General features: G+C 42.5%; 1 protein-coding gene across 6 annotated transcripts in view; it reads right to left on the bottom strand.

The window, feature by feature from the left end:
- STS (steroid sulfatase) overlaps positions 1-25,399 on the bottom strand; it is a 211,852-nt gene that overhangs the window by 11,010 nt on the left and 175,443 nt on the right. For all 6 annotated transcript variants that reach the window (XM_009197146.4, XM_009197147.4, XM_009197148.4 and 3 more), the window contains 2 exons: positions 24,565-24,724; positions 16,207-16,328 (listed from right to left, as the gene is read on the bottom strand). In XM_009197146.4, the coding sequence (XP_009195410.2) occupies positions 16,207-16,328; positions 24,565-24,724 (282 nt within the window). The remainder of the gene's footprint in view (positions 1-16,206; positions 16,329-24,564; positions 24,725-25,399) is intronic.

Below are 25,399 nucleotides of genomic sequence, written 5' to 3' on the forward strand. Positions count from 1 at the left end.
TTATAATTCTCTGATGGTAGTTTGTGTATTTCTGTGGGTCCTCGGTGGTGATATCCACACTTTTTATCATTTTTATTGCATCTGTTGATTCTTCTCTCTTTTCTTCTTTTATTAGTCTTTAGTGGTCTGTCAATTTTGTTGATCTTTTCAAAACCAACTCCTGGATTCATTGATTTTTTTGGAGGGTTTTTGTGTCTCTATCTCCTTCAGTTCTGCTCCTACGATCTTGGACTCTTGCCTTCTGCTGGCTTCGAGAATGTGTTTTGCTCGCCCCTTCCCTCCTAGTTCTTTTAATTGTGATGTTAGGTGTCAATTTTTAGATCTTTTCCTGCTTTCTCTTGTGGGCATTTGAAGGTGCTATAAATTTCCCTCTACACACTGCTTTTAAATGTCCCAGAATTCTGGTATGTTACATCTTTTGTTCTCATTGGTTTCCAAAGAACATCTTTGTTTTCTGCACCTTCATTTTAGATTTTATGTACCCAGTAGTCATTCAGGAGCAGGTTGTTCAGTTTCCATGTAGTTGAGCGGTTTTGATTGGTTCTTAGTCCTGAGTTCTAGTTTGATTGCACTGTGGTCCTGAGAGACAGTTTGTTATAATTTCTGTTCTTGTACATTTTGCTGAGGTGCTTTACTTCCAATTATGTGGTCAATTTTGGAATAAAGTGCGATGTGGTGCTGAAGAATGTATATTCCGGTGATTTGGGGTGGAGAGTTCTATAGATGTCTATTAGGTCTGCTTGCTGCAGAGATGAGTTCAATTCCTGGATATCCTTGTTCACTTTCTGTCTCGTTGATCTGTCTAATGTTGACAGTGGAGTGTTGAAGTCTCCATTATTATTGCAGCATGGGAGTCTAAGTCTCTTTGTAAGTCTCTAAGGACTTGCTATGAATCCTGGTGCTCCTGTATTGGGTGCATATATATTTAGGATAGTTGGTTCTTCCTGTTGAGATTGATCCTTTACCATTATGTAACCTTGCCTTTGTCTCTTTTGATCTTTGATGGTTTAAGATCCTGTTTATCAGAGACTAGTATTGCAACCCTGCTTTCTTTTTGTTCTCCATTTGCTTAGTAAATCTTCCTCCATCCCTTTATTTTGAACTATATGTATGTCTCTGCGTGTGAGATGGGTCTCCTGAATACAACAGAACTGATGGATCTTGACTCTTTATCCAGTTTGCCAGTCTATGTCTTTTGGTGGAGCATTTAGTCCATTTACATTTAGGTTGGCTTTCCGTACATTATGTGTGAAGACGCGATCCTGCCATTATGATATTAACTGGTTATTTTGCAACGCTCGTTAGTTGATGCGAAGTTTCTTTAGCCTCGATGAGGAGGAAGGTCTTTACATTTTGGCATGTTTTGCAATGGCTGGTACGGTTGTTCCTTTCCATGTTGAGTGCTTCCTTCAGGGTCTCTTGTAAGGCAGGCTAGGTGGTGACAAAATCTCTAGCATTTGCTTATCTGTAAAGGATTTTTATTTCTCCTTCCTTATGAAACTTAGTTTGGCTGGATGATATGAAATTCTGGGTTGAAAAGTGCTTTCTTTAAGAATGTTGAATATTATTTTACTCTCTTCTGGCTTGGAGTTTCTGCCGAGAGATCTGCTGTTAGTCTGATGGGCTTCCCTTTTGTGGGTAACCCGACCTTTCTCTCTATGGCTGCCCTTAAGATTTTTTCCTTCATTCCACTTTGGTGAATCTGGCAATTATGTGTCTTGGAGTTGCTCTTCTGGGGAGTATCTTTGTGGCGTTCTCTGTATTTCCTGGATTTGAATGTTGGCCTGCCCTACTAGGTTCGGGGAAGTTCTCCTGGATGATATCCTGAAGGTGTTTTCAACTGGTTCCATTTCCCCCTCTTTCAGGCACTTTAATCAGACGTAGATTTGGTCTTTTTACATAATCCATACTTCTTGCAGGCTTTGTTGCAGAACTTTCTTTTCTTCTTTTTCTTTTGGTTTCTCTTCCTTCATTTCATTCATTTGATCCTCAATGCGTGATACTCTTTCTTCCAGTTGGTCAATTCGGTTACTTTGACTTGTGCATTTGTCACGTATTTCTCATATCATGGTTTTCATCTCTTTCATTTCGTTTAGGACCTTCTCTGCATTAATTACTCCTAGCCATCAATTCTTCCACTTTTTTTCAAAGATTTTTAGTTTCTTTCGCGGCTGGTGCAGTAATTCCTCCCATTTAGCTCACAAGAAGTTTGATGGACTGAAGCCTTCTTCTCTCATCTGCGTCAGTCATTCTCCGTCCAGCTTTGATCCGTTGCTGGCGATGAAGGCGCTGCGCTCCTTTGCGGGGAGATGCTATGCTTTCTGCCTGGTTTTCACATCTTTGTGGTTTTATCTGCCTCTGGTCTTTGATGATGAGAGTGTTACTGATGGGGTTTTGGTGTAGGTAATCCTTCCTGTTTGATAGTTTTCCTTTAACAGTCAGGACCCTCAGCTGTAGGTCTGTTGGACATTGCTTGAGGTCCACTCCAGACCCTGTTGCCTGGGTATCAGCAGCAAGAGGCTGCAGAAGATAGAATATTGCTGAACAGCGAGTGTCCCTGTCCTGATTCTTGCTTTTTGGAGGCTTCCTCTCAGGGTGTACTCCACCTGGCAGTGCAATGGGGTGTCCAGACTGCCCCTAGTGGGGGATGTCTCCCAGGTGGGCTACTCAGGGGTCAGGGACCCGCCCACGAGAGCTGGCAGTCTGTCCCTTTCTCAGATCTCACCCTCCCCGTGTTGGGAGATCACTGCTCTCTTCCAGCTTCCATCAGACAGAGTTGTTTTCGTCACTTTGGGGTTTTCTGCTGCTTTTGCATTTACATTATCTGTGCCCTGTCCCAAATTGGAGTCTACAGAGACAGGCAGGTTTCCATGAGCTGCTGTGAGGCTCCACCCAGTTCGAGCTTCCCAGCGGGCTTTGTTTCTTAAAGCCTCTCAGCAATGGTGAGCCCCTCCCTAACCTCCCTGCTGCCTTGCCACATGATATCATGAATTTCTGTGCTAGCAATGAGGGGAGGCTCGTGGGTCAATGGGACCCTCCCACGGCCAGGTGTGGGATAATATCTCCAGGTGTGCCTGTTTGCTTAAAACACAGTATTGGAAGTTGGGAATTACCCAATTTTCCAGGTGTTGTGTGTCTCAGTTCCCTGGAGTGGAAAGGATTCCACTTCCCTTGCGCTTCCCAGGTGAGACGATGCCTCGCCCTGCTTCAGCTCTCGCTGGTCGGGCTGCAGCAGCTGACCAGCACCGATTGTCCGGCACTCCCTAGTGAGATGAACCCAGTACCTCAGTTGAAAATGCAGAAATCACCGGTCTTCTGTGTCGCTCGCGCTGGGAGTTGGAGACTGGAACTGTTCCTATTCGGCCATCTTGCTCCGCCCCGCCAGGACAATAATTCTACTGAGATTTTTAAAATCCTCCCCCAAATTAAGAAAATGAATTGTCACAAGTAATGGTCGAAGATATCAGTGACATATGATATAGTACTGTTATGTCACTGTGCTAGAACAAAATGCTAGGAAATCATCATCCATCTGGTGAAACATATTTTTATATAAAATCACCACTAAACAATGTGACTCAACTCATGAGAGAAGAAAGTTTATTGTCATTTGACAAAAAGGCAGATAGAATGTAAGTGAGAAAAAGTTGATGCCTAAGCCAGAAACTGATTCAGCATCCTCCACACAGGATCCTAAAACAGCTATCTTATTAAAAATAAACTAAGCTGCGAGCAAAGAGAAATAAAGAGGCCTCTGGGTTCCCTGGGATTGCCTGGGGACCACAGGGGCTTCTGACCCTGGAACAGGAAGAGACGTTGTGATTTCTATTACTTTGAGTTACAGCAACTCAGCCACGGGAAGCGGGAGCCCTGGCAAGGAAGTCCCGAAAATGAGCACACGAGTTCCCCAAGAACAAAAATAGAGAGGGCGCAAGCCAGAACTTTCGTTATGTACTAAAATATTTTTTAAAATCAGTATTAGTATCTAGCACAAGCTCCCTCTTAACCTCTTGGAGTCGGGTTGTGGCAGGCCAGGTCTCACTAACACAGGCCTCCGTCATAACTGTTCCAGCACTGACGGAGTGGTGAAGTTAAATCTTAAAAGCTTCAGTGATTTTGCCCATTCAGTATGATATTGGCTGTGGGTTTTGTCATAAGTAGCTCTTATTATTTTTGAGGTACATTCCATCAATACGAATTTATTGGCGTTTTAGCATGAAGGGCTGTTGAATTTTGTCAAAAGCCTTTTCGTCTATTGAGATAATCGTAATGGTTCTTGTCTTTAGTTCCTGTTTATATGCTGGATTATGTTTATTGATTTTGCCAATGTTAGACCAGCCTTGCATCCCAGGGATAAACCCACTTGATCATGGTGGGATAAGCTTTTGATGTGCTGCTGAATCCGGTTTGCCAGTATTTTACTGAGGTTTTGCATCGATGTTCATCAGGGATATTGGTCTAAGATTCTCTTTTTTGTTCAATGTCTCTACAGGCTTTGGTATCGGTTGATATACCCAAAGGATTATAAAATCGAATGCTGCTATAAAGACACGCATACACATATGTATTCATTACAGAGCGCATTCACATAATATGAACTGGAATGGCAATGTCCATCAGTGACAGACTGGATTAAAGAAAGGAAATGTGGCACATACACCACCGTGGAATATTACCTTGCAGCCATAAAAAAGGATAGGTTGTGTGTCCTTTGTAGGGACATGGATGCAGCCTGGAAACCATCATTCTTAGCAAACTATCGCAGGGAACAGAAACCAAACACGCATGTTCTGCACTCTGGGTGGGAACTGAACAATGAGATCCGCGGGCTTCGGGGAAGGGACATCACACGCGGGGCTATCGTAGGAGGAGAGGACATTGGGGAGTTATACCTGATGTAAATGACGAGTTGTTGGGTGCTGACGAGGTTTGCGATGGGTGCAACGCACAGCAACATAGCTTCAGAAATCACTTACATATGCAACAAACCCTTACCGCGTTATGCACATGTACCCTAGAACTTAAAGTATAATAATAATAAAAAAAAAAAAGGCTGATAGAGCCAGTGCCCTCATACAAAGGCTGGAACGGAACAAAAGCCCACCAAGAGTTTTGCCCAGGCCTCTCCTGGGCCTCGAAGCATGACAAGATAACGAAGGCATTCTTAACAGGACCCGTTTAGGATTAAACAAGTTTTATTGGGGGTCTGAAGAAACTCCCCAAACCTCCACAAACAAGTTTATGGGGGTCTGAAGGAACTCCCCAAACCTCCATGATGTAGCAGCAGACAAGATGAGGGTAATCACCCCAGGCACCTGGACCCATTTAGATGAAGTCAATTTACTGAGGCTCCAGAGGAAGGTCTCCAGGACTCAGACCTTAGTTACAGATTAAAAGAAGTTAATGACTTATGTCTTTAGATGAATGCACACTTGCACATAAACTTATAGCTGAGAAGGTATACAAGCTCCAGAAAGCTGTAATTTTGAGTTGGTCTGGGCAATATTTTCCAGGCCTTCTCCCTGTAACCGGTTACAGAAATAAAAACTCTCTTCCTCCCCAGTTCATCTGCATCTTCTTGTTGGGCTGCAAGAAATAGCAGTCCTACCCTCGCTTTGGTCCGGGAACAGGGTCATGCTACATCGCCTACAAATGTTAACAACGTCCTCTTGAAAAGGGTCCTCGAAGCCTCATTCTGTCTTTATCCTAAGGGCCCCAAACGCTTCTGGCCTCTCATAATGATGCAAGCCTCTCACATCTTGCATTCTGAATTATCCACTTAGAGCGGTCACAACACTCCGTAACAGAGCTGGGCACAATCCGGACCCTGGGACACTCGTTTCCAGGCCTCTCTGAATGTTTAAACTGCTGTCTTGCAGAAGTCTCAGAGCCATCATGTGAGACAAAACAAAACCAGGTCTGGAAAGCCCATTTGGGAGAAGTAAAGACACTGCACACACGACAGACACTCAGAGGCATCACACGACGTGACTGTGCCCTTACAGCCCCTGCTGCTAACCCACAGCGGCTAAAGCAAGGTGCCCTGACCTGGAACTCTGAGGCCACAAAAACAAGACTACACCTCCTTCTTGGGGATAATGAACCCTGAGTAATCCAAGTGCTCCAGAACACTTTCCAGCTTCCTTGAAGTCAGAAAGGCTGCATGGCCCGTTCTGGCCAAACGTGGGCAGTATGTGGTATGTCTTTTCCCAGCCACAGCACAGAGGAGCTGTCTCTTCTGCTGGTGACATTCGAGATGATGGGGCCTCTGTCAGGGTGGTCCCTGACAAATGGATGGCAGAACCCTCTCCTCCTAGACCCCCACCTTCCCACCAAGACAGGCACTGAACACACGGTAATCTCCCGAACATCTGGCTATGTCGGAAGATACATTTTGTGGTCATAGCTGCGGTGGGGCAGACGCGCTACTGATACCTCGTGGGGAGAGGCCACAGATGCTGCTCAACAGTCTAGAATGCACAGGGCAGCCTCCAGCACAGAGAATGATCTGGCCCCAAATGTCAATAGTACCCAGGTTGAGAAGCTCTGTTCTACAGCAAGAGTGAGAATAAATGTTGGATGGGCTGAGCCCCTGAAATGTCAGGTCTAATGGTTATCACAGCACAAATTCGCCACTCCCTACACACGAACCCTTTGAGAGCTAAACGATAAAATCAGACAAACTTTATTTTTGATAAAATGAGTCAGAAACTGGACTGAGACAGACAATCCTCACAAGTCTCCAAGGCTTGGTGATAAACTGCATGAATGAATGAACAGCTCTAAGGGACAGAAAAGGCACCAAAGATCCATAGGCAGTATAGAAGGAACAGAGACAGGTAGAGTTGCTGTGCTTTTACAAGACAAATATGATGGAGAAGGGGTGGTGCCAGGGGCCCGAAGACTCTCTCGTTCCAGGACGATAGCAATGTCTTTATAAAAGAGCACTTGCCTTTCTTAGCCTGATAATGTGTTGTGAGACTTGCATAGACAGAGGAGCCCGGGGGCGGGCTGGGGGGAAGAGAGAGAGAGAATGCACTAGCTAGAGGGCAGGTGCTTCAATCAAGGTTTTTCATGCCACTGACTTGGTTAAGGGCGTAGCTCTGAGCAGCAATAGTTTAGGTTCAACCATGAGCTCTGTAATTTCTTACATACGTGATGCTGGGCATAGCTGCTCTCACCTCTCTGTGTCCCAGTCTGCTCCTCTGTTATATGTTTGTAATAATAGTTCTTCCCTGCTTTGAGGATTAAAAATTGGTTCCTATATGTGATGCTGTCAGAAGAAGGCTGGGTCTATAGTAGAGACTATACATGAGTTAACTGTGAACAGAAAGCTGCAGCCAATTTACGCAAGAAACAATTCAGTTTCCATCTGCCCTTCAATCTGTTGCTACTGTAATACATGTCATAAGACTTTTTTTTCTGCTAAGGATTCTTAAAGTATATGGAAAACTATTAATAAGTCTACATGGCTTCAACACATTGGCTCTTAATGTATCACTCAGATTTAAACTTCCCTTGATGAATGATGTTCAACTGGTAGTTTTGGCGAGATTTATTTTGGGTGCTTGGAAGGCTGCATGTATATATCATAGAAGGCATACGCAGATATTTTGGGTTTTCAGTCTTGGCAGCATGTACCTCTGTTGCCATCTTGAAGTTCTTCAAGAACCATTTCACATACTGTTCCATTTTTCCATTGTGAGGAACCCCACACAAAGAACCCTAGGCCTGTCCCCTCAATAAGTTTACAGAAAAGTTCATGTCATCTACTGAACTGATGTCTGAAAACCCATCCCATGGTGCCCTCCTGACTCCTGCGATCCACCTAAAAAATTGTTCCATACATTACCCTAGTCTCATCCAGACACCCCACACTAATGCCTCAAATCTTTTCTTAGACCCAAAGATTTTACAGTGTGTCCATACCTGAGCCTCCATAGATCATGTGTCTTCTAACTTAATACATGCACGTTCACCAGAAGCATCTTGGCCCCAAGCTCTGTTTCGGACCCCTGAGGTTCACTGCCATCTGTTTACCATAGCACAAACCCCCTAACTATTCAGCCCTTGGTTAATATAAAATGGCTGACAGTAGATAAGTTCTGCCTGCTTCCTGCAGCTGGCAGCACCGGAGCTCACGATACAACAGTGAGAAGGATGAGGAAGCAGCGCTGGTGGCTGGGTGCACCTGCTTCACAGCCAGGCAATTTGAGAGCAACACAAGCTTTCTCAACTGATGCCTGAGTATTTGAGGACGAAATACTCCCTTCTATTCAGCCTTGGGCTTTGCATATTAAGGGACAGAAATATATAACCTGGAACAAAGTGGGTGTATGATGTATATGAGACTCTTCCCTCACTTTCCCTTCCTTGCCTTCATATTGATATTCTAGCTGTTCTTCAAAGCCCTGCTATGTTCTCCTTCATGAACCCATCTGAATTCCCAGCTGGAAGTCACCAGTCTTCCTCTGTTCTTCTCACCAGTTTTCATCACTCAGTCAACACTTGAGGTCTCCAATTCTCTGGCTGGATTATTTCCTCTCTGAAAGCAGGGACTGTATCTCCCACATCTCCCACATGTGTAGTGCCTAGTATCTTAGATAGAATAGAGGCCCAATAAAAAATTGTTGGGGCTGGGCGCGGTGGCTCAAGCCTGTAATCCCAGCACTTTGGGAGGCCGAGACGGGCGGATCACGAGGTCAGGAGATCAAGACCATCCTGGCTAACACGGTGAAACCCCGTCTCTACTAAAAATACAAAAAAAAAAAACTAGCCGGGCGAGGTGGCAGGCGCCTGTAGTCCCAGCTACTCGGGAGGCTGAGGCAGGAGAATGGCGTAAACCCAGGAGGCGGAGCTTGCAGTGAGCTGAGATCCGGCCACTGCACTCCAGCCTGGGTGACAGAGCGAGACTCCGCCTCAAAAAAAAAAAAAAAAAAATTGTTGGGGCCAGGTGCAGTGGCCCTCGCCTGTAATCCCAGAACTTTGGGAGCCGAGGCGGGGTGGATCACCTGAGGTCAGGAGTTCAAGACCAGCCTGGCCAACACGGTGAAACCCTGTCTCTACTAGAAATATAAAAACTAGCTGGGCGTGGTGGTGGGCGCCTGTAATCCCAGCTACTTGGGAGGCTGGGGCAGGAGAATCGCTTGAACCTGGAGGTGGAGGTTGCAGTGAGATGAGATCGTGCCATTGCATGTCAGCCTGGGTGACAAGAGCGAAACTCTACCTCAAAAAAAAAAATTGTTGGATAAATTTTTTAAAAAGGGAGATGATGGTTATTAGGAGGAAGGGATGGAAAGAGAGGGGTGGAGCCAGCTGTCATCATGAAATCCAGTGTGAGCAGACAAGAAGCCAAATACACTCCACAGTCCCTTTGGGACCATCCAGAGCATCCTGCCTGAAATCACACAATGGCTCTGCACCACCTCCAGCTTGAAGGACCAACAGGCTACTGTGAGGCACTGGAGGTTACGATCTGATCACGGCAGATAACAGAGTGAGGAAGGCAGAGAGCTTGGAAGTACATTTGCTTTGGGATTGCTTGGTGTCAAAAATGGGCAGTCATCAGGAATTGTACAGGGGGCATAAGTCATTTGGCCCCCAGGAAAGAACATTCATGGAGAGGGAAGAGGGCAGCTGAGAGCATGAGGATCAGGCATGGAGCCAGTGGAAGGAGTATGAGACCTGATAACACCAAGGATGTCCACATTTGGGGAATAAGAGGATGTGGATGAATCGTGGACTCAGTGCATGGGGGCACGGAGATGTCCAGATACACGGTTAGTTGAGGAGTCATGATTTATAATTGTGAGTAAAAGAACATATTGTCTTAGGGGAAGACATTTCGATTAACAGGAGACAGACTCAAAAGCAGACAGTGTTGGTTGCAAATCCCAACTTGGCCATCAACTTTGCAACTGTATGCCAATAATGTGACCTTCTACCTCTCTGTTTTCCCATCTATAATTGGGAAAAATAACACTGGACGAGAGATAGCTAGCTGATCCCCCAGCCTCCCACAGTCACTGAACGTTCCTCTGGGTACATGGAAACCCACAACAAAACTCTCCTTTGCAGCCTCCTGTGAAGCTAGGTGTGAACAGGTGACCAACTTCTGGCCTCTGCGAAGAGTCTGATTATCTTCCTTGGGAAGTAGTAGCCATGCACTTTTTTCTTCTCATCTTTCCCATCCATCCCACCATTGTATGCATTTAGGGTAGACACAGCCATCACTCACCACGAAGATGAAGCTGTCACATTCTACAGGAGGTGGAAAAGTCGCTTGAAAGATTCTGCACCCCAGAGACTTTCTGGACCATTTGTCTCTGGATGTTGCCCATGAGATGGAGATATAAACCTCTCTCTAAAAGGCCGGGCACGGTGGCTCACGCCTGTAATCCCAGCACTTTGGGAGGCCAAGACGGGCAGATCACGAGGTCAGGAGATCGAGACCATCCTGGCTAACATGGTGAAACCCCATCACTGCTAAAAATACAAAAGCCGGGCATGGTGGCAGGAGCCTGTAGTCCCAGCTCGGGACTACTCGGGAGGCTGAGGCAGGAGGATGGCATGAACCTGGGAGGCGGAGCTTGCAGTGAGCCGAGATCATGCCACTGCACTCCAGCCTGGGTGACAGAGCGAGACTCCATCTCAAAAAACAAACAAACAAACAAAACAAAAAAAAACTTCTCTAATGTAAACTTTTTTTTTATTGTTTTCTGTTACAGTCAAATCTGAAACTAATATAATCATAATCTCTTGTAATTCAGGGGATTAAATGAGATATCAAATACAATGTTCTTGCCAAAGTGTCCTGCAGACAGTAAATATGCAATAAACATCAGTGTTTACTGTCATCAAGCACGTCTCCAAAAGATACATAATGATCACAGAAAGAGATGACAAATTTCAAGAACATGAGATTAACAAAGGGAAACGTCTATAACCACCTACAAAACATTTTTGTATAGAAGATACGAAAGTAAGGAAGACAAAAAATGGCTAAATATTGCATGCCCTGGTTAGAACTAAAATGTCTATTTAGAAAACACCAGGTCTGAGAGCATATGAAAGCAAATCTGGCGGGGGTTTAGAGACATAAAAGCAGACATTCCGGGAGAACTGAGAGACGCCCCATGTTGAAGTCGGGGAAAAGAGATGTGTAAAATACTGTAGAAAATCAATGAAACGGTAGGACGGAGAATGCAAGGGGAAAAGATCAGAAGTGACCCCTGGCAAAAAGATCAGAATAAGCTGGGTGCCAAGTTTAGATGGAAGAGGGCATTTGAGCATTCAGCCACACCAAGTTTTTTGGGGGTTTTTTTGGTATTCAAGAAAGAAAATTCAATTTTGATTACTTTGTCTCTATAAGGAAGTAAGTTTGCACTGTAGCAAATTATCAAGAGTAATGACCAGGACTTTTTTTCCCACAGTATTAGTGTAATCTTAGATCAGACACACTACAACTTTGGTTGAAAACTGAATGTTTATCTCAAATATTGTCTGATACTGTCTATAAGGTATGAAGTTCCATAAGAAAATATATGTTTAATAGACTGTGTTAGAAAACACAAAATCTATTTATGTGGTGATTTTTTTCCACTGTGGGAAATGACTGTTAGGAGAAGTTAAGCTATTACTGATGTGTTTGGATGATAATGATATAAAATAAATTTAATTAAAAAATTAAAAGTTCAATGAAATCTTTTCTAACCTCATAAATCACTCCTTCTCCTAGATCTCCAAAGCAAATTCTGTTAATCCCAGGACACCATCATCCTGTGTTGCTACAATTACAAGTACAAATGTTGTATACTTTGCTACTGGGCTTCACAGGCACATGAGTGAAATAATGGCTGCATGCCTGAACTATCAAAAGCTTGTGGCAATGCAGCATTTGAAGTGTTCACAAAGAAAAGAAATCCTAATACTTAAAAGTTATCCTTGAAATGGTTTACATATATGTGCTTTTTCTTAATTGCTACAACAGTTACAGAGTAGGATGAAAATATGTCCTTTTATAAGGTCAGCTGAAATACAGGATAGTTGCCGGTGAGCTTAAATTTGGAAATGCTGCATCTCATATTAGGTCAGTTTCAGCCCTCGATATTTCATTTCTGACACTTTAGATCCTAATTCAGAGGATCAGATGAGAAAGGGCATCTGACAAGTACTCACCAAAATTACTAGTGATGATGAAAGCCAAGTGCTGCCTTTCTCATGCTGTTAACTCATAAGTGGCTGTTAGGAGAATCTCTTCTCTTTTATCAGGTGTGTTTTAGAGGCAAAATTAATTTTTTAATTAAATGAAAATGCTAGATAGTGAGCAATGCAAGCATTTTTCTTTATGTTACCATGGTAAGCTGGTTTTGATTTTAAACCTTTACTCAGCTCTTATTTTGAAATGAAGGTATCTTTCAGAAAGCTGAAAAGGAACACATTCCTTTGGAATGAATTCCATTACCCTATTGCTATTCGCTGTAGTTTTATTTATTTACTTTTTATTGATGCATATTCGATGTACGTATTTTCAGGGTACCCGTGATCATTTGAAACACCCATATAATCAAATCAGGGAAATTGGAATATCCATCACCAGTTAACATTAATTGATTGTATATTTCACAATAGCTAGAAGATAATCATTCAAATGTTCCTAGTATTGTCATTTTTTAAAATATAAAGCTTTTTTTGTTTTTATTTTTTTGTTGTTGGAAAAAAGTTTCCAAAAAACTTGAATAGAAAATGGAGCAGGATTTATGAGGCTCTGCTAGTTCAACGTGAGGATGTCTATATCCTTCTCCTAGGGAAAGAATGGTATCGGTGCCCTGTTTCCCTAAGTAATTTTTATAGCTTCATGGAGATCCCTTTTCCTGACTAAAGTGTGACATTTCAAATATATGTGACTTTTTTTTCTACATGATGCTAAGATTACATATTTGTCTGTACAAAAACACTTTAAGCTATTAATTATGTACTATATTGCACTGCATTCTAGAATGTATCTACAGCTATCCCATGGATTTTGGTATGACCAGCTGGTGTGGGGACTCTCCATTAATGTGAGTATTTATCTCACAGACTACAGTCATCAGCTTAAAAATCCTGGAGCCAAGTATCCACCTACCCTCTAAGATCAATTCCATCCATAAAATCAAGTTGTCATTGTGTTGAATTTTTAATAACATTAATTCATATGTCAAACGTTAAAGCCAAAATTTTTCATACCCATTGAATGGTAAATTTTAACTCAAAATTCTTATTTTAGTGTAAGAAAAGTTATCCATGTTATAATCATGCTTTCATGAGTTCTTGTAAAATGTAATAGGAATAATGATATCAGATCATAATTAAATTACGTCATTCAATTTGCTAAGACAACTAAATTATAGCGAAGACATTATATATAAATTTTAAAAGAGATTCATGTTTTAAAAGGGTGGAAATGAAATCCTAGCTATAAGTTTTTGGAAAATCAGTATTTCATGAGTTTGGAATTACAACATTTAATCCTCTAAGTAATGAAGACAAATGGTAACCGCATCTTAAAAACATCTGCAGTCAGTTCTACTGGTACCAACAAACTGTTGTTAATCTAGGGTTCCGAGGGAGAAAGGCAACCTGTATTTGTTGTGTTTGCCAATTGCCGTGGTGTAAACACCCACAACACAGCCAAATGAAGACAGACAATGGTTTAACAACCAACTGGCAAGATTCCTGAATGATCAGGAGCTGATTCCAGCATACCACTGCCTGCTACTAAACCCTAATACTACATTTTTTTTTTTTCTAATAAAGTATTCTGAGGTCAGGCGACAGCCCTCTTATCCATGAATGTAAGATTCATGGAATATGTTCCACAGTCTAGTGATTATTGACAAGCTCCTACCAAAGTCTATCTGAGATGACCTATGCAGACTCACTCAACTAGTACTAGTTTAAGATCTGTCTTCCCCAGGTGACAGAAAGCTCCATATGGATGAGAGTCACGTTTTCCTTACACATCCCTATATTCCCAGCACATGGCACAGGTAGCAGTGCCTCATGCTCTAAAATGTAAGCTACTCTTCAGCAGGGAACTTTGTCTGTTTTGCTCACTGACAGATGCCAGCGCTAAGACGATATGTTCCACACAGTAGGTGCTCAATACATATTTCTAGAAAAAATGAATAGATAAAATACAAAACGACTAAACATGAAGCCATACACAAAAGCCAAGACAGCAAATATGGTTGCTGAGTTTCAGATAGCATCTGAAAAAATAAATCATAAATGATTCATAAACATCATGTTTTCCTGAGGTCCTTTATCTCGATAAATGATTCTAGTCTTCAGATACTGTGATTTCTCCTTTTTTTGTTACCAGTTCAAGGCAGAAGAGTTGAAGGAATTGCATTCAGAGTCTAAGAAGTAAATTTTATCCCGGGGCCAGTTGCCTATCAGAAACTGGGTCTTGTTTTTCTCACTCCTATTTTCTGTCTCTTCCTGTCCCCCTTCTCTTTACTCCTCCACATAATGTGTTCCTCCAGCCTCTGATCCAATATGTTCCTTCCGGCTTCTCTAACTGGGGATTTGGCTCTATTAAAATACAATTTTGCAAGGTTCAGGACATGATACAGACTTATTCGAACACGCAGTAGTCACAGAAACTTTGTCTTCACATTCCTTGCCGGCTCCATATAAAAAGAAATTAAGAGTCCTCGATCTCTCATTTATTACAAAGCTCAGAAGTCGATGCTATAAACGGATCTGAAAAAGCAGCAGTATTCTTATGGAAACTAGGAATTGTAGCCACATGGATGAGATATGTGAATAAAACGCTTCCAGAAGTAAAATCGCAAGCCCATATTTCTGCTGTTCTTTGTCTTTTAGAACATATCATGAGGAAACTGCCCAGACTTAAAGGAGAAACCCTGAAGCATAAACCTGTTGTGATTTCTGTGGCTAATAGAAGGGTTGTAATTTCATGGAAAAGTTGTAAAAATAAAAGAGAGGCTGCTCTTTAAATGATAAGTCTTGGGTAAATTGGCTAGGTGAGTGGGGAAGAGACAAAGATTTGTTGGAAAATGGAATGGAATCACCCTAAGTTTAAGAAGAAGTTAGCAGCTAGGAGGTTATTACACACCCCTCCTTCGGGGCGGGGTAGGGGGGCAGTCCTAGATTCTAGAAGCAGAGCTCCAAAGCCCGTTAGAGAAAAGGGGAATTCTGTTTTACCTCCAAAGAAGGAACTGAAAGTCCAACCTCAACAGGTACCTCTAGTACATACAATAGTTTTATAAATTGCTCATCACTTTCCATTGACTGCCAGGTATCTTAGTGATAGGAATATTACTGTAATTCTAAGTTTCACAAATATGAAAGAAAGGTTTGAAATCAATAACCACACCTAAGATTATAAACCATTTGTTCCTGTATGCTAATTGGAAATGCCACTATAAAACAAGTATTAGAAAACCCACAAGAGATCCTGTTCGATTGCACAATTAAAAGAACTCCCAGTTCAGGAAATGGGATAGTACTGAAGAACATTTTATCTTTGCTTTAAATATCTAAATGTAGCAAATACGCATGATACACAAAATACAGATTCAGTGAGTCACGATCCATTACCTTTAGGCTGGGAAAATAAGTCAGGTAAACATTTAAATGCTATTCATTCCTTCTCTAGCCTTTAGTGCCATGCTAGAAGAGTGAGGGGAATGCTTTGAGGACATGCAGAGGAGGTGGCATTTCAGCGGGGTCTGGGGGGCATTGAGCAGTACCCTCCAAGACGGATGAGGCAAGACATCCTTCCAGGAGAAGAGCCTGCAAGTGTAAGCAAAGCAATGCACAGAGCACAGGGGTTGCCGTCCTCAGTGTGAGAGGAGTACCAGGAATGAAGCTGGGAAGCTGTGCATGCAATAAAGGACCAGCCACAGCGCCCTGTTGAGAACAGGGAGCTTCCTCTGCTGGGATAGAGAAGCTGTGGGTGGTGTTCAGGTCGGTGAATGACATAGCCTTCTGATGTCCTTCTACCTGGACAACTATGTCACCAGAAGGAGAAGAGAGGAGGAGGAGGGAAAAGAGGACACAGCAAAGCATGGGCACACATTGAGGCACCTGTTGGCCTCCATTGAGCAGAGCCACCTTTTTGCCCTTTAGTTTTAACTATTCCCATGGCATAGGTTGCACGGAGCATGAGAAGCGTGGAAAGGTCTGTTTACTCACTGTTCTGAGGGTGCCAGCGCACAGCATTTAAGTAGGCGTTGCAGTAATGGAAGAGAAACTCATGATCGGAGTGTTGGCTTTTTCCTTCAAGCAGGGGCATCAGATCACGTCCATCAATGATCCTGTGGGATAAACAGCCAGGCATCAAGTGGTGAATCAGTCCTGTGTTCTCAAATGTCCTTCTGAACCAACAAGAGCATGAGGGAGCTCCAGTCATAATGAATACAAAGAAGACTGACCCCACCTGGGTGCCCTGTGCAACAACACATTGATCCCAGCTCTGTCCGTGCATTCCATCTGCAAAGAGCACCATAAGCTGGAACTACGGTCATCCCCATTGCATAGATGAGAAAACAGAGGCACAGAAAGGCTAAGTAATTTGCCCAAGGTCATGGGACCTTGTTCAGAGTAAGAATTGATGGGACTGATATCCAGCTGATCTGGCATTCGCACCCTTATTCTTCCTATTGCTTCTCCAAAACACAATTTTCTGTCTATTGCCTGACCAAAGGGAAAGCTTTATTCATGAAATACAGGTCTGCTGAAAAGACGGGCACCTGACAATTTGGGATTAAAATAAAAAGATACTATATTGCATGAGGCAACTTGGATTCGTAGACTGAAATGAATGCAAATTTCTCATTAAAATGAATTAATTCATATATAATAATAATGATACCATTAAATAACCAGGGAACAGATTATTCCCAAATGAAAATATATCTCCTCTACTACTGGGATCTAACTAGGCCAAGAAGGGGAACTTTCCAGATTGCAAACAATAAGACATATGCAGCTGGTGATGAGCAAAATAAGATTGCTTATAGTTTGAAGAAAGGAATAAAGTATAAAATTGTGTTTTATATTAAACATAAATTAACAGCTACATGAGAAATTGAAACCATGATACCATTAGGCCATTGCCATCAAAATGAGAGGCAGAGAATTATTTTGAAAGGCTGAGTGTTTAACTTGAGGATTTTCTTTCTCTGATTAAAAACACTACATTCCTGTCATCTCTTGTTACAAGGCGTTTAGAAACTAGAAGTCTAGAAGTTTGACGTGGCTGTATAACTTGGGTAAGTGTGTTTTAGAGGTCCTATGTCCCTTGAGCTTTCTCCCATGGTTTATTTTGTTGTCACTAAAAACCCATAATGTAATTATAGCCTTGTTGTTAGCACTTCTTTGGCCTCAACCCTTGTTATTAATCACGCTCTCTGCAGAAGTCTGTAGACTGAAAATATTCTATTATCATAAGTAAAAAAAAGAACAAAAGACTGGCTTGGCTCACTTCCCAAACCAATGTTCCCGTGAACCACGATGGGAAGAGAAAGAAACATGGTAGAGAGAGTTCTATTGAGATGCAGCGTGTGCCCTGAAATACTGTTTCCATCCTGAAATGGCAGTCATCTTGCTTGGTTCTTTTCAAATTCCTTTCAAGAAAGACTCAGGCCTTTATGAGATCCCAAATAAAGTTGAAAGGAAGGAAGAAGTAAGAGGGGAAGTGGGCAGGCATGGGAATTAGACCAGGAAAAGCCCCCAATGGTGAAAAGTGATCTGAAAGAGAGAGACAAGGGACAGAGGATTTCTATCCTTCCCCAAGTGGGGAGAATGTCTTTCAATGACTCCCGAAAAGCAAGATGGAATCCCCAATTTCTGGGACACAAACTAGACTTTTACTTTTTGAATTTGGCTTTTTTTTTTTTTTCATTTGCCAACAAAATTCAACATGTGATATAAGAACATGGGAGACGGAATTGCTGTCTTAAGATCAGTATTTTTCAAAATTTTTTTTTTTTTAGAGACAAGGTCTTGCTCTGACATCCAGCTATGGTGCGGTGGAGCAACCATAGCTCATTGCAGCCTTGACCTCCTGGTTCAAGCGATCCTCCTGCCTCATCCTCCCAAGTACATGGGACTACAGGTACATGTCACCATGCTCAGCTATTTTTCATTTTTTTTTTTTTTTTTTAGAGATGAAGTCTTGCTATGTTGCCCAGACTGGCCTTGAACTTCTGGCTTCAAGCTCTCCTCTGGTCTTGGCCAAGATCAGTATCTGATAACTGAAATTGATCACGATTACAGGAAAGGGGGATTTAACTAAAACAAAATAAGACTCCAAGTCTCATAATTATTTTTTCTTACTTAAAAATGAAAAATTTGAGATTTTTTTTAAAGGAGGGGCACAAAGTTCATTCTGCAAACTTATTTTTCTTCCAATGTGGAGACAGACTTTTTTTTTTTTTAATATCCTACACCTAACATGGTCCTTCCTAGAGGCAGGCCATAAATCATGCTGCTATGGAAAGCCACCATTTAACAGTGCTGCAGAAATATGGCCTGTCAAAGGAAGCCTCATTTCTGCCATGAAAAATGGAAAGTGACTCTGTTGAGCTCAACTTTTAAGTGGTGTCTAAGCTATCGAAATATTTGGGATTGTTTTAAACCACTTGTGGGATTCGCAGTTAACCATGGCAATAACCCAGAGAACAGCACATTTCCATTAATGCTGCTAGTACAAAAATGCTTTTAGAATGTCATGTTCTGGGGGAGATGGGCCAACCCACTTTCAAAGTGACCCAAAGCATTGCTGTTTTCTCTGGAAACAGTCTAACGGGCTTTTTCTTGCAAACTAATTCAAGTTTTTGTAGCATGTTTGCATAACAGCCAATGCTAAAAAAACTGGATGTGTTTTCTGTCCTAGTGCCCTCATGGCTCTTGGTGGAAAAGGGAGTGTTTGGGAGTGTTTTTCATTTGGAAGGTGAAGTTATTCTCCTTGAGTTCCTGACTGACAATGATGGGAGCGCTATTAACAGGTTGTTAGCAAGGCATCCTTGCGTCAAAATTTCAGATCAAATTAAATACCATACAGACAATTTTTACATAATTAAAAAGGGCATGTTCTGGAAACCTTCCCTGAACCCTATTGATGTCATTCCTCCAAGAATGTGCTGCGCTCTCTTTCAGCTCTGAGGCTTTCAACATCCTCATCCCTCCACCACATGGAATGTCCTTCCCACCCGCCCATTGCCTAGCCAACTCTGGAAGGACTGAAGGATCATAAGAGAAAGAAAAGATTTGGGGTGATACAGAAGGTAAGGTCTTAGATACTAATAGAGAAGCTTATTTGGGGCACAATGTTGGTGAGCGGCTTATTTGATATACAAATGACAACAATTTCAATGTAGACAATCATAGTTAAGGAAACATTTTTAGGAGAAAGTACATATATCTGTAATAAACTAAAGGGAATCTTAAGTATTCAGAAAGTTATTTTCATAATTTAGAAAAATATGTTTCCATTTGTAAACATTAAACCCTCTGCCATAGTTGAACAGAAAGCAAGATTAGTATAAGTGGTTACACACACAAACTTGGGATTCTTCCCATGAAGAGAGTCACCTTTAATTTTGCAAAACTGATGTGAACCTGATATAGCTCACTGCCTTTTTCATCTGTTTTACTCTATTGAAAAGGTCTTCTCTAGTGGCTCAGCTATAAGTTACTGGGAGAAGTCAGCTAAATCCATTCCTTGTCTCCATTAGACAAAAGTGTGTTGAGCATTAAAGCATTAATTTGTTTTTGAAACTTTAAAAAATGAAGTCAATTTTTATTTTAATTATGGACCAGAAGCTCTAAATATTTCACCTCTAACATTTGATTCTTGAGGTTGCCAGCACTCTGTTTCCTTGCGTCCCAGCTGAAGGGTCTATGGTTAAAATGTTGAGTTTTCCAAAAGGTGTAACCAACTATGGCTTGTTGCCATTCTCTATTACTGATGTTAATACCATGTTAGGAAGGGGCATGGTCATACTCATACTATGGCAATATTGTATCTGCTTGCAAAGATGAGACTCAAAGAAACAATTTTCACGTTAATGAATTAAAACACTTAGGTATTAGATTCTTCCTTTTTGTAAGCCCCTGTTGCTGCCTTTTGTAACACAAAAGGTTGTCCTCCATTTATTTCCAAAATCAGCTTATTTGGAGACCTGGAGGGAAATAATTTTTCTGAATATGCCCAGGGTGATGGACACTGAAAGTTCTTCTGATAAGTCATGCCACTGAATGAAAATGAATCACTAACATGCATATGAAAGAAAAATTCACTGCCAGAGAGAAACCTCACGTAAGCACATCATAGGGTTGACTTAGAGAACTATTCTCACTGCAGTGTTAAGATGCTGCAAAACAAAAACAAAACAACAACAACAACAAAAATCTTTCCTGTGTTCCTCCGGACTACCTTTCTTTTGGCTTAAGTAGAAACCTTGGATCCAAGGGCTTCTGATCTGCCACCATGCTTTGATTGGCCAGGAAGGACTCCCACTAGATCCAAAATGCTTCCTGAGAATTACAGGACACTGCTTGAAGAATAGAGGTCTGCTGAACAGAAATTATCTTCTTCAGACAAAATGCAGAAAGAAGCGAAGGCACTTTGTTAAGTGCCCATCAAACAGCTTGGGTCCAACCTTCTGAATGAGTTTCTTCTCCTGAGAAGTGCAAATTTAATATCTCTCTAGCAGGAAGCTGAGAAAGCTTATTTGCACCACTCTGAGCAGGAAGGAGTTAAGGCTATTTTCTAAAAGGCAGACATCTGTGTATCACATTTATAGATGGATATAGATGTGAGGGTATTGTCTAGATGCTTTTATTGAAAAGTTTTGATGGGGTTTTCCATTATAACAACATTTTCCATAAAGAGCAATAATAAATTTCAGGGTAGGATTTCTCAACGTCAGCACTACTGACATAATGGGTAAGATAATTCATCATAGTAGGGGACTGTGCTGTGCATTGCAGGATGCTTGGTGGCACATCTGAGCCAGTAGCACCCTGAGCCAAGACAATAAAAAATGTCTCCAGGCATTGATAAGTGACCCCTGGGGGAAAACACTACTTTAGATATTCAAAGTCTTCTGGACAAATACATAAGAATATTACTGGACCTGGTTGGCAATATGCTTTAAATAAGGTACTGTGTGATAATTCTATTCCCATGAGGCACTTGGAAGCACATTTCTGTTTTCTAACCTGTGCTGTCTCTAGGATGATGAAGACATTTTACAGCTGGACTAGTCCCAGAAGCTAGGACCTCAACACAGAAGCAACATATGTGATTTAAAACCAGGTCAACTGGCCAGGTGCCGTGGCTCATGCCTATAATCCCAGCACTCTGGGAGGCCAAGGTGGGTGGATTACCTGAGGTCAGAAGTTCAAGACCAGCCTGGCCAACATGGTAAAACCCTGTCTCTACTAAAAATACAAAAATTAGCTGGGCGTAGTGGTATGCACCTGTAGTCCCAGCACTTTGAGAGGCTGAGGCAGGTGGATCACCTGAGGTCGGGAGTTTGAGACCAGCGTGGCCAACACAGTGAAACCCCCTCTCTATTAACAATGTAAAAAATTAGCCAAGCATGGTGGCGCATGCTTGTAGTCCCAGCTACTCCAGAGGCTAAGGCAGGAGAATCGCTTGACCCTGGGAGGTAGAGGTGGAGGTTGCAGTGAGCCGAGATTGCACTACTGCACTCCAGCCTGGGCAAATGAGCAAGACTCTGTCTCAAAAACCAAAACAAAACAAAACAATGAGGTCAACAAGCACCTCCAAGGTTCATGAAAGGAATCAGAAACAGAGTGGAACCTTCAGTATTGAGAGTTGGTTCTATTGATGACAGAAACCCACACACAAAATACTTGGGTCTTCTAAGAGGGACGCTGTTTACCTTCTTCATTGAGCACATATAAGAAACACAGATTGACCTCCATCAGCCTCAGACTAGAGCAGCTAGAAGGTAGAAGCAGTAAGATTTCCCTTTATGAATCTTCCTCTTTGCCTCTGAACTTTTTCCTTACCTTGCTTTTCCCCCACTGGGTAGAAAGCCATTCCAAGATATTACAAAAGTGAAGAGCAGTGATGGTTTTAACATTATGGGTCATGAGAGACAAATTTAATAAAGGAGATTGACTGAACATTCTGTTCTAGCTACTCGAGGAAGTATTAAGCTTTATTCCAAAGGTAAGAACTACAGCCAATGAGGAGGTGAAATAGAGAATGGGATTTTTGGCTTTATACAGGAAAAACTTTCTGTAAGACACTGCTGCCATGTTTTCCATCACTAGAGTGGAAAAAAAGAATAGTTTGACTGGAGTAGGAGATCTTACAATTCCCCTATTGGCCTCAGACTCAAGGTGAGTGGCTCAAGCCTGTAATCCCAGCACTTTGGGAGGTCGACACAGGAGGATTTCTTGAGCTCAAGAATTCAAGACCAGCTTTGGCAACATGGTGAAACCCCATCTCTATCAAAAATACAAAAACTTAACTGGGCGTGGTGGCGCATGCTTGTGGTCCCAACTACTCAGGAGGCTGGGGTGGGAGGATCGCTTGAGCTTGGGAGTAGCAGGGTGCAATGAACTGAGATGGTGCCACTGCACTCCAGCCTGGGTGACAGAGTGAAACCCCCACCTCCCCCCACAAAAAAAAAAAAAAAAAAAAAAAAGAACAAGAATATGGATTCAACCAGTGCAGGTCTAGAATCTCCACTCTTAGCCATAGCACCCGCTAGTCTCAAAGCGTGATCCAGAGACTCTCTGGGACCCTTTCAGGAGGTCTGTGAGGCCAATGTTATCTTTACAACAGGAAGGCACTCTTTGTCTTTCTCACTATCACTCTTTTAGGAGTGTACAGTGAACATTCCTAGTGGCCACAGGGTGAATGATGACATCATCGATGTATTAGCCAATGGAATGTGAGCTTGGAGTACTTTGGTGTCTTAAAAAATTTCATCTTTTATTACTAATATAACAAGCATCTCTTGACACAACCCACATAACCAAAAGATCATTGGGGTCCTCAATCATAGAAGAAATGAAAAGGGGTTTTGAGACCTCAAAGTTTGAGAATAGCTGAACTGTCAAAGCTGCATTTCTCATCGGTGTGTATCTGTGTGTGTTGAGGAAGAGTGTATATCTAAAGCAGAGTTGAAACCAGTAAGGAAACAAGGTCGAATACAGTAGGAGGGGGAGGAAATCTATCTCTGGACTTGCTTTGGCAGTGCAGTTGTTTTTGTCTTTCCTTTCGCCTTTCCTCTTCCTTCTCATTGCAGCTGAATTTAAACAAGATTTGCAGCCGCCTGCGTGACATTAGCCTGGTCTGTCACCAAACTAATGAAAACAATTAATCAGTGTGCTTCACTTAAAACTCTTCAGATTGGTAATAACACTTAGGAAGAAACCACTGGCAATGTCATATGAAGTCGTATTTAAATTTAAGAGAAAGACATTTCATTTAGAACTTCTCAGTGAAGACGTGCTGGGAAATGGGGCGTTAGCTGGGGAACTGGCTGCATTTCTCACTGTTACAGCAAAGGGCTGCTGAGTGTGGACAAAGGAAAAGGTGTGGGATCCCAATGTCAGAGGTCAAAGAGGTTGTGGCCCAGCTGCACAATGGCAAGCAATGGAGGGGTGAACAGACGAGAACAATAGCATGAGCACAATGCTGAAAGACCAAGGCTGAATTAAACACTACCCATCCACCTTCCTGGTCACTAAAAACCTTCAGTGCCTCTGAGTTTATTTCCCTCTGGATAAAGAGATTGGCAGAGGGGTTTTTACACTGGCAAACCCACCAGTAAAGCCCCAGACTGGGCAGAGATAACAAGTCCAGCTGGAGGCAGTGTGACACTCCAAATAGAGGGCCTCAGCAGCGGCCTCAGGGCAGTTTTCCTCTGACCTTCTCCTGCCCTCCTGGCTCTCAGTCCCACGCTACCCCAAGGTGCCAGAGAAACTAGAATCCCTCTTCCCCATAAGAACCGAAACCCCGATCCCCAAAACCATCATCAAAACTGAAAGTATGACTCCAACTTTCCCCCTGCCTTTCTGTGGAAAAACTGCCCATAAATAAATCCTCTGACCTACCTTGTTTGACTGTAGGTCATAAGACCCCTGCTCAGGAGAGGGCCCTGTCCCATGCCCAGAAGGAAGGAACACTGCTCAGAGAGGCCAAGACGCATCTAGATAGACAGGCCTGGCTGGGTTTCCCCACTCAGTCCGTTAGCATGAGGTCAGACTTTTCCCTCCAATTCTACTTCTACACACTGCCCATACTTTGTTGAACCACAGCATAAAAGTGAACAATTTCCCCTGTATCTTTGGGTCTTCCTTTGGAAGCCTCCTGTGTACACGTTAAGTAAATTTATGTTCCTTTTATCCTACTAATTGACCTGCCTCAAACCCGTGATTTTCAGGAAAACTCCAGGGGGCCAAAGGCCTTGGTCCCCACACCATTATGCAGGCAAACCGGAGCATATTGGGCTGTGAAATCAGAGCTCGACAATACCAACCACCCTGGCATCAGAGTACCTGTCCTCAGGCAAGGGTGCTCCAGCCAGCTTGGCTACTGTAGGAAATATGTCCATGTTGCTAGTGGGCTCATCAATCTTCTGGCCAGCCTGTATCACCCTGGGCCAACGAAGGATGCCTGGAACCCGGATACCTCCTTCCCAGTTGTTTGCTTTTCCTCCTAAAAGATCAAAAAAGAGGTAAGAGGCAACAGGGAGATTTCAACGCTTTCAATGCTCACTTCAATGGACTCTTTTGTGCTCAGTGTAGAATAACCAACTGCTCTAATTACATAGATTCCATCCATGAATATTCCATGAGCAATACAGTATATGTTGTATTGAAAAAAGGAATATATATGACACAGTCACCACCATGCGTGACATGGTCAGCACTGTATGGCATCTTGAACAAAAACTTTGTAATCAGAGGCACTCAATGCAACAAAGATTTGAGTCACCAAAGATTCAAATCAATGACTCTGGAGTCAGAGAATTCAAGTTCCATTTCTACTTGGCACCAGCTGTGGTAGGCAAAATAATGGTGCCCCCAAGTGTCCGCATCAAAATTCCTGGAGCCTGGAGCCTGGGGAAATGGGTATTTTGCCTTATATGGCAAAAGGGACTCTAAACATGTGACTAAGGATTTTGAGATGAGGAGATTACCCTGCATTGTCTGAGTGGATCCAATGTAATCATAGGGTTGTAAACAAAAAATAAAATCCTAAGCACCTCGACTAACAGAATGGACCCCTCCTCTCAGCAAAGGGCATTCCAAAGGTTTAACCTGAAACACTAGTTCAGGCCATGATGGAAAGAGGGGATTGAACATGCCTCATTTTGCCCTCCTTCCTTTG

This window comes from Papio anubis, chromosome X, assembly GCF_008728515.1.
Source record: "Papio anubis isolate 15944 chromosome X, Panubis1.0, whole genome shotgun sequence".
Lineage (NCBI taxonomy): Eukaryota > Metazoa > Chordata > Mammalia > Primates > Cercopithecidae > Papio > Papio anubis.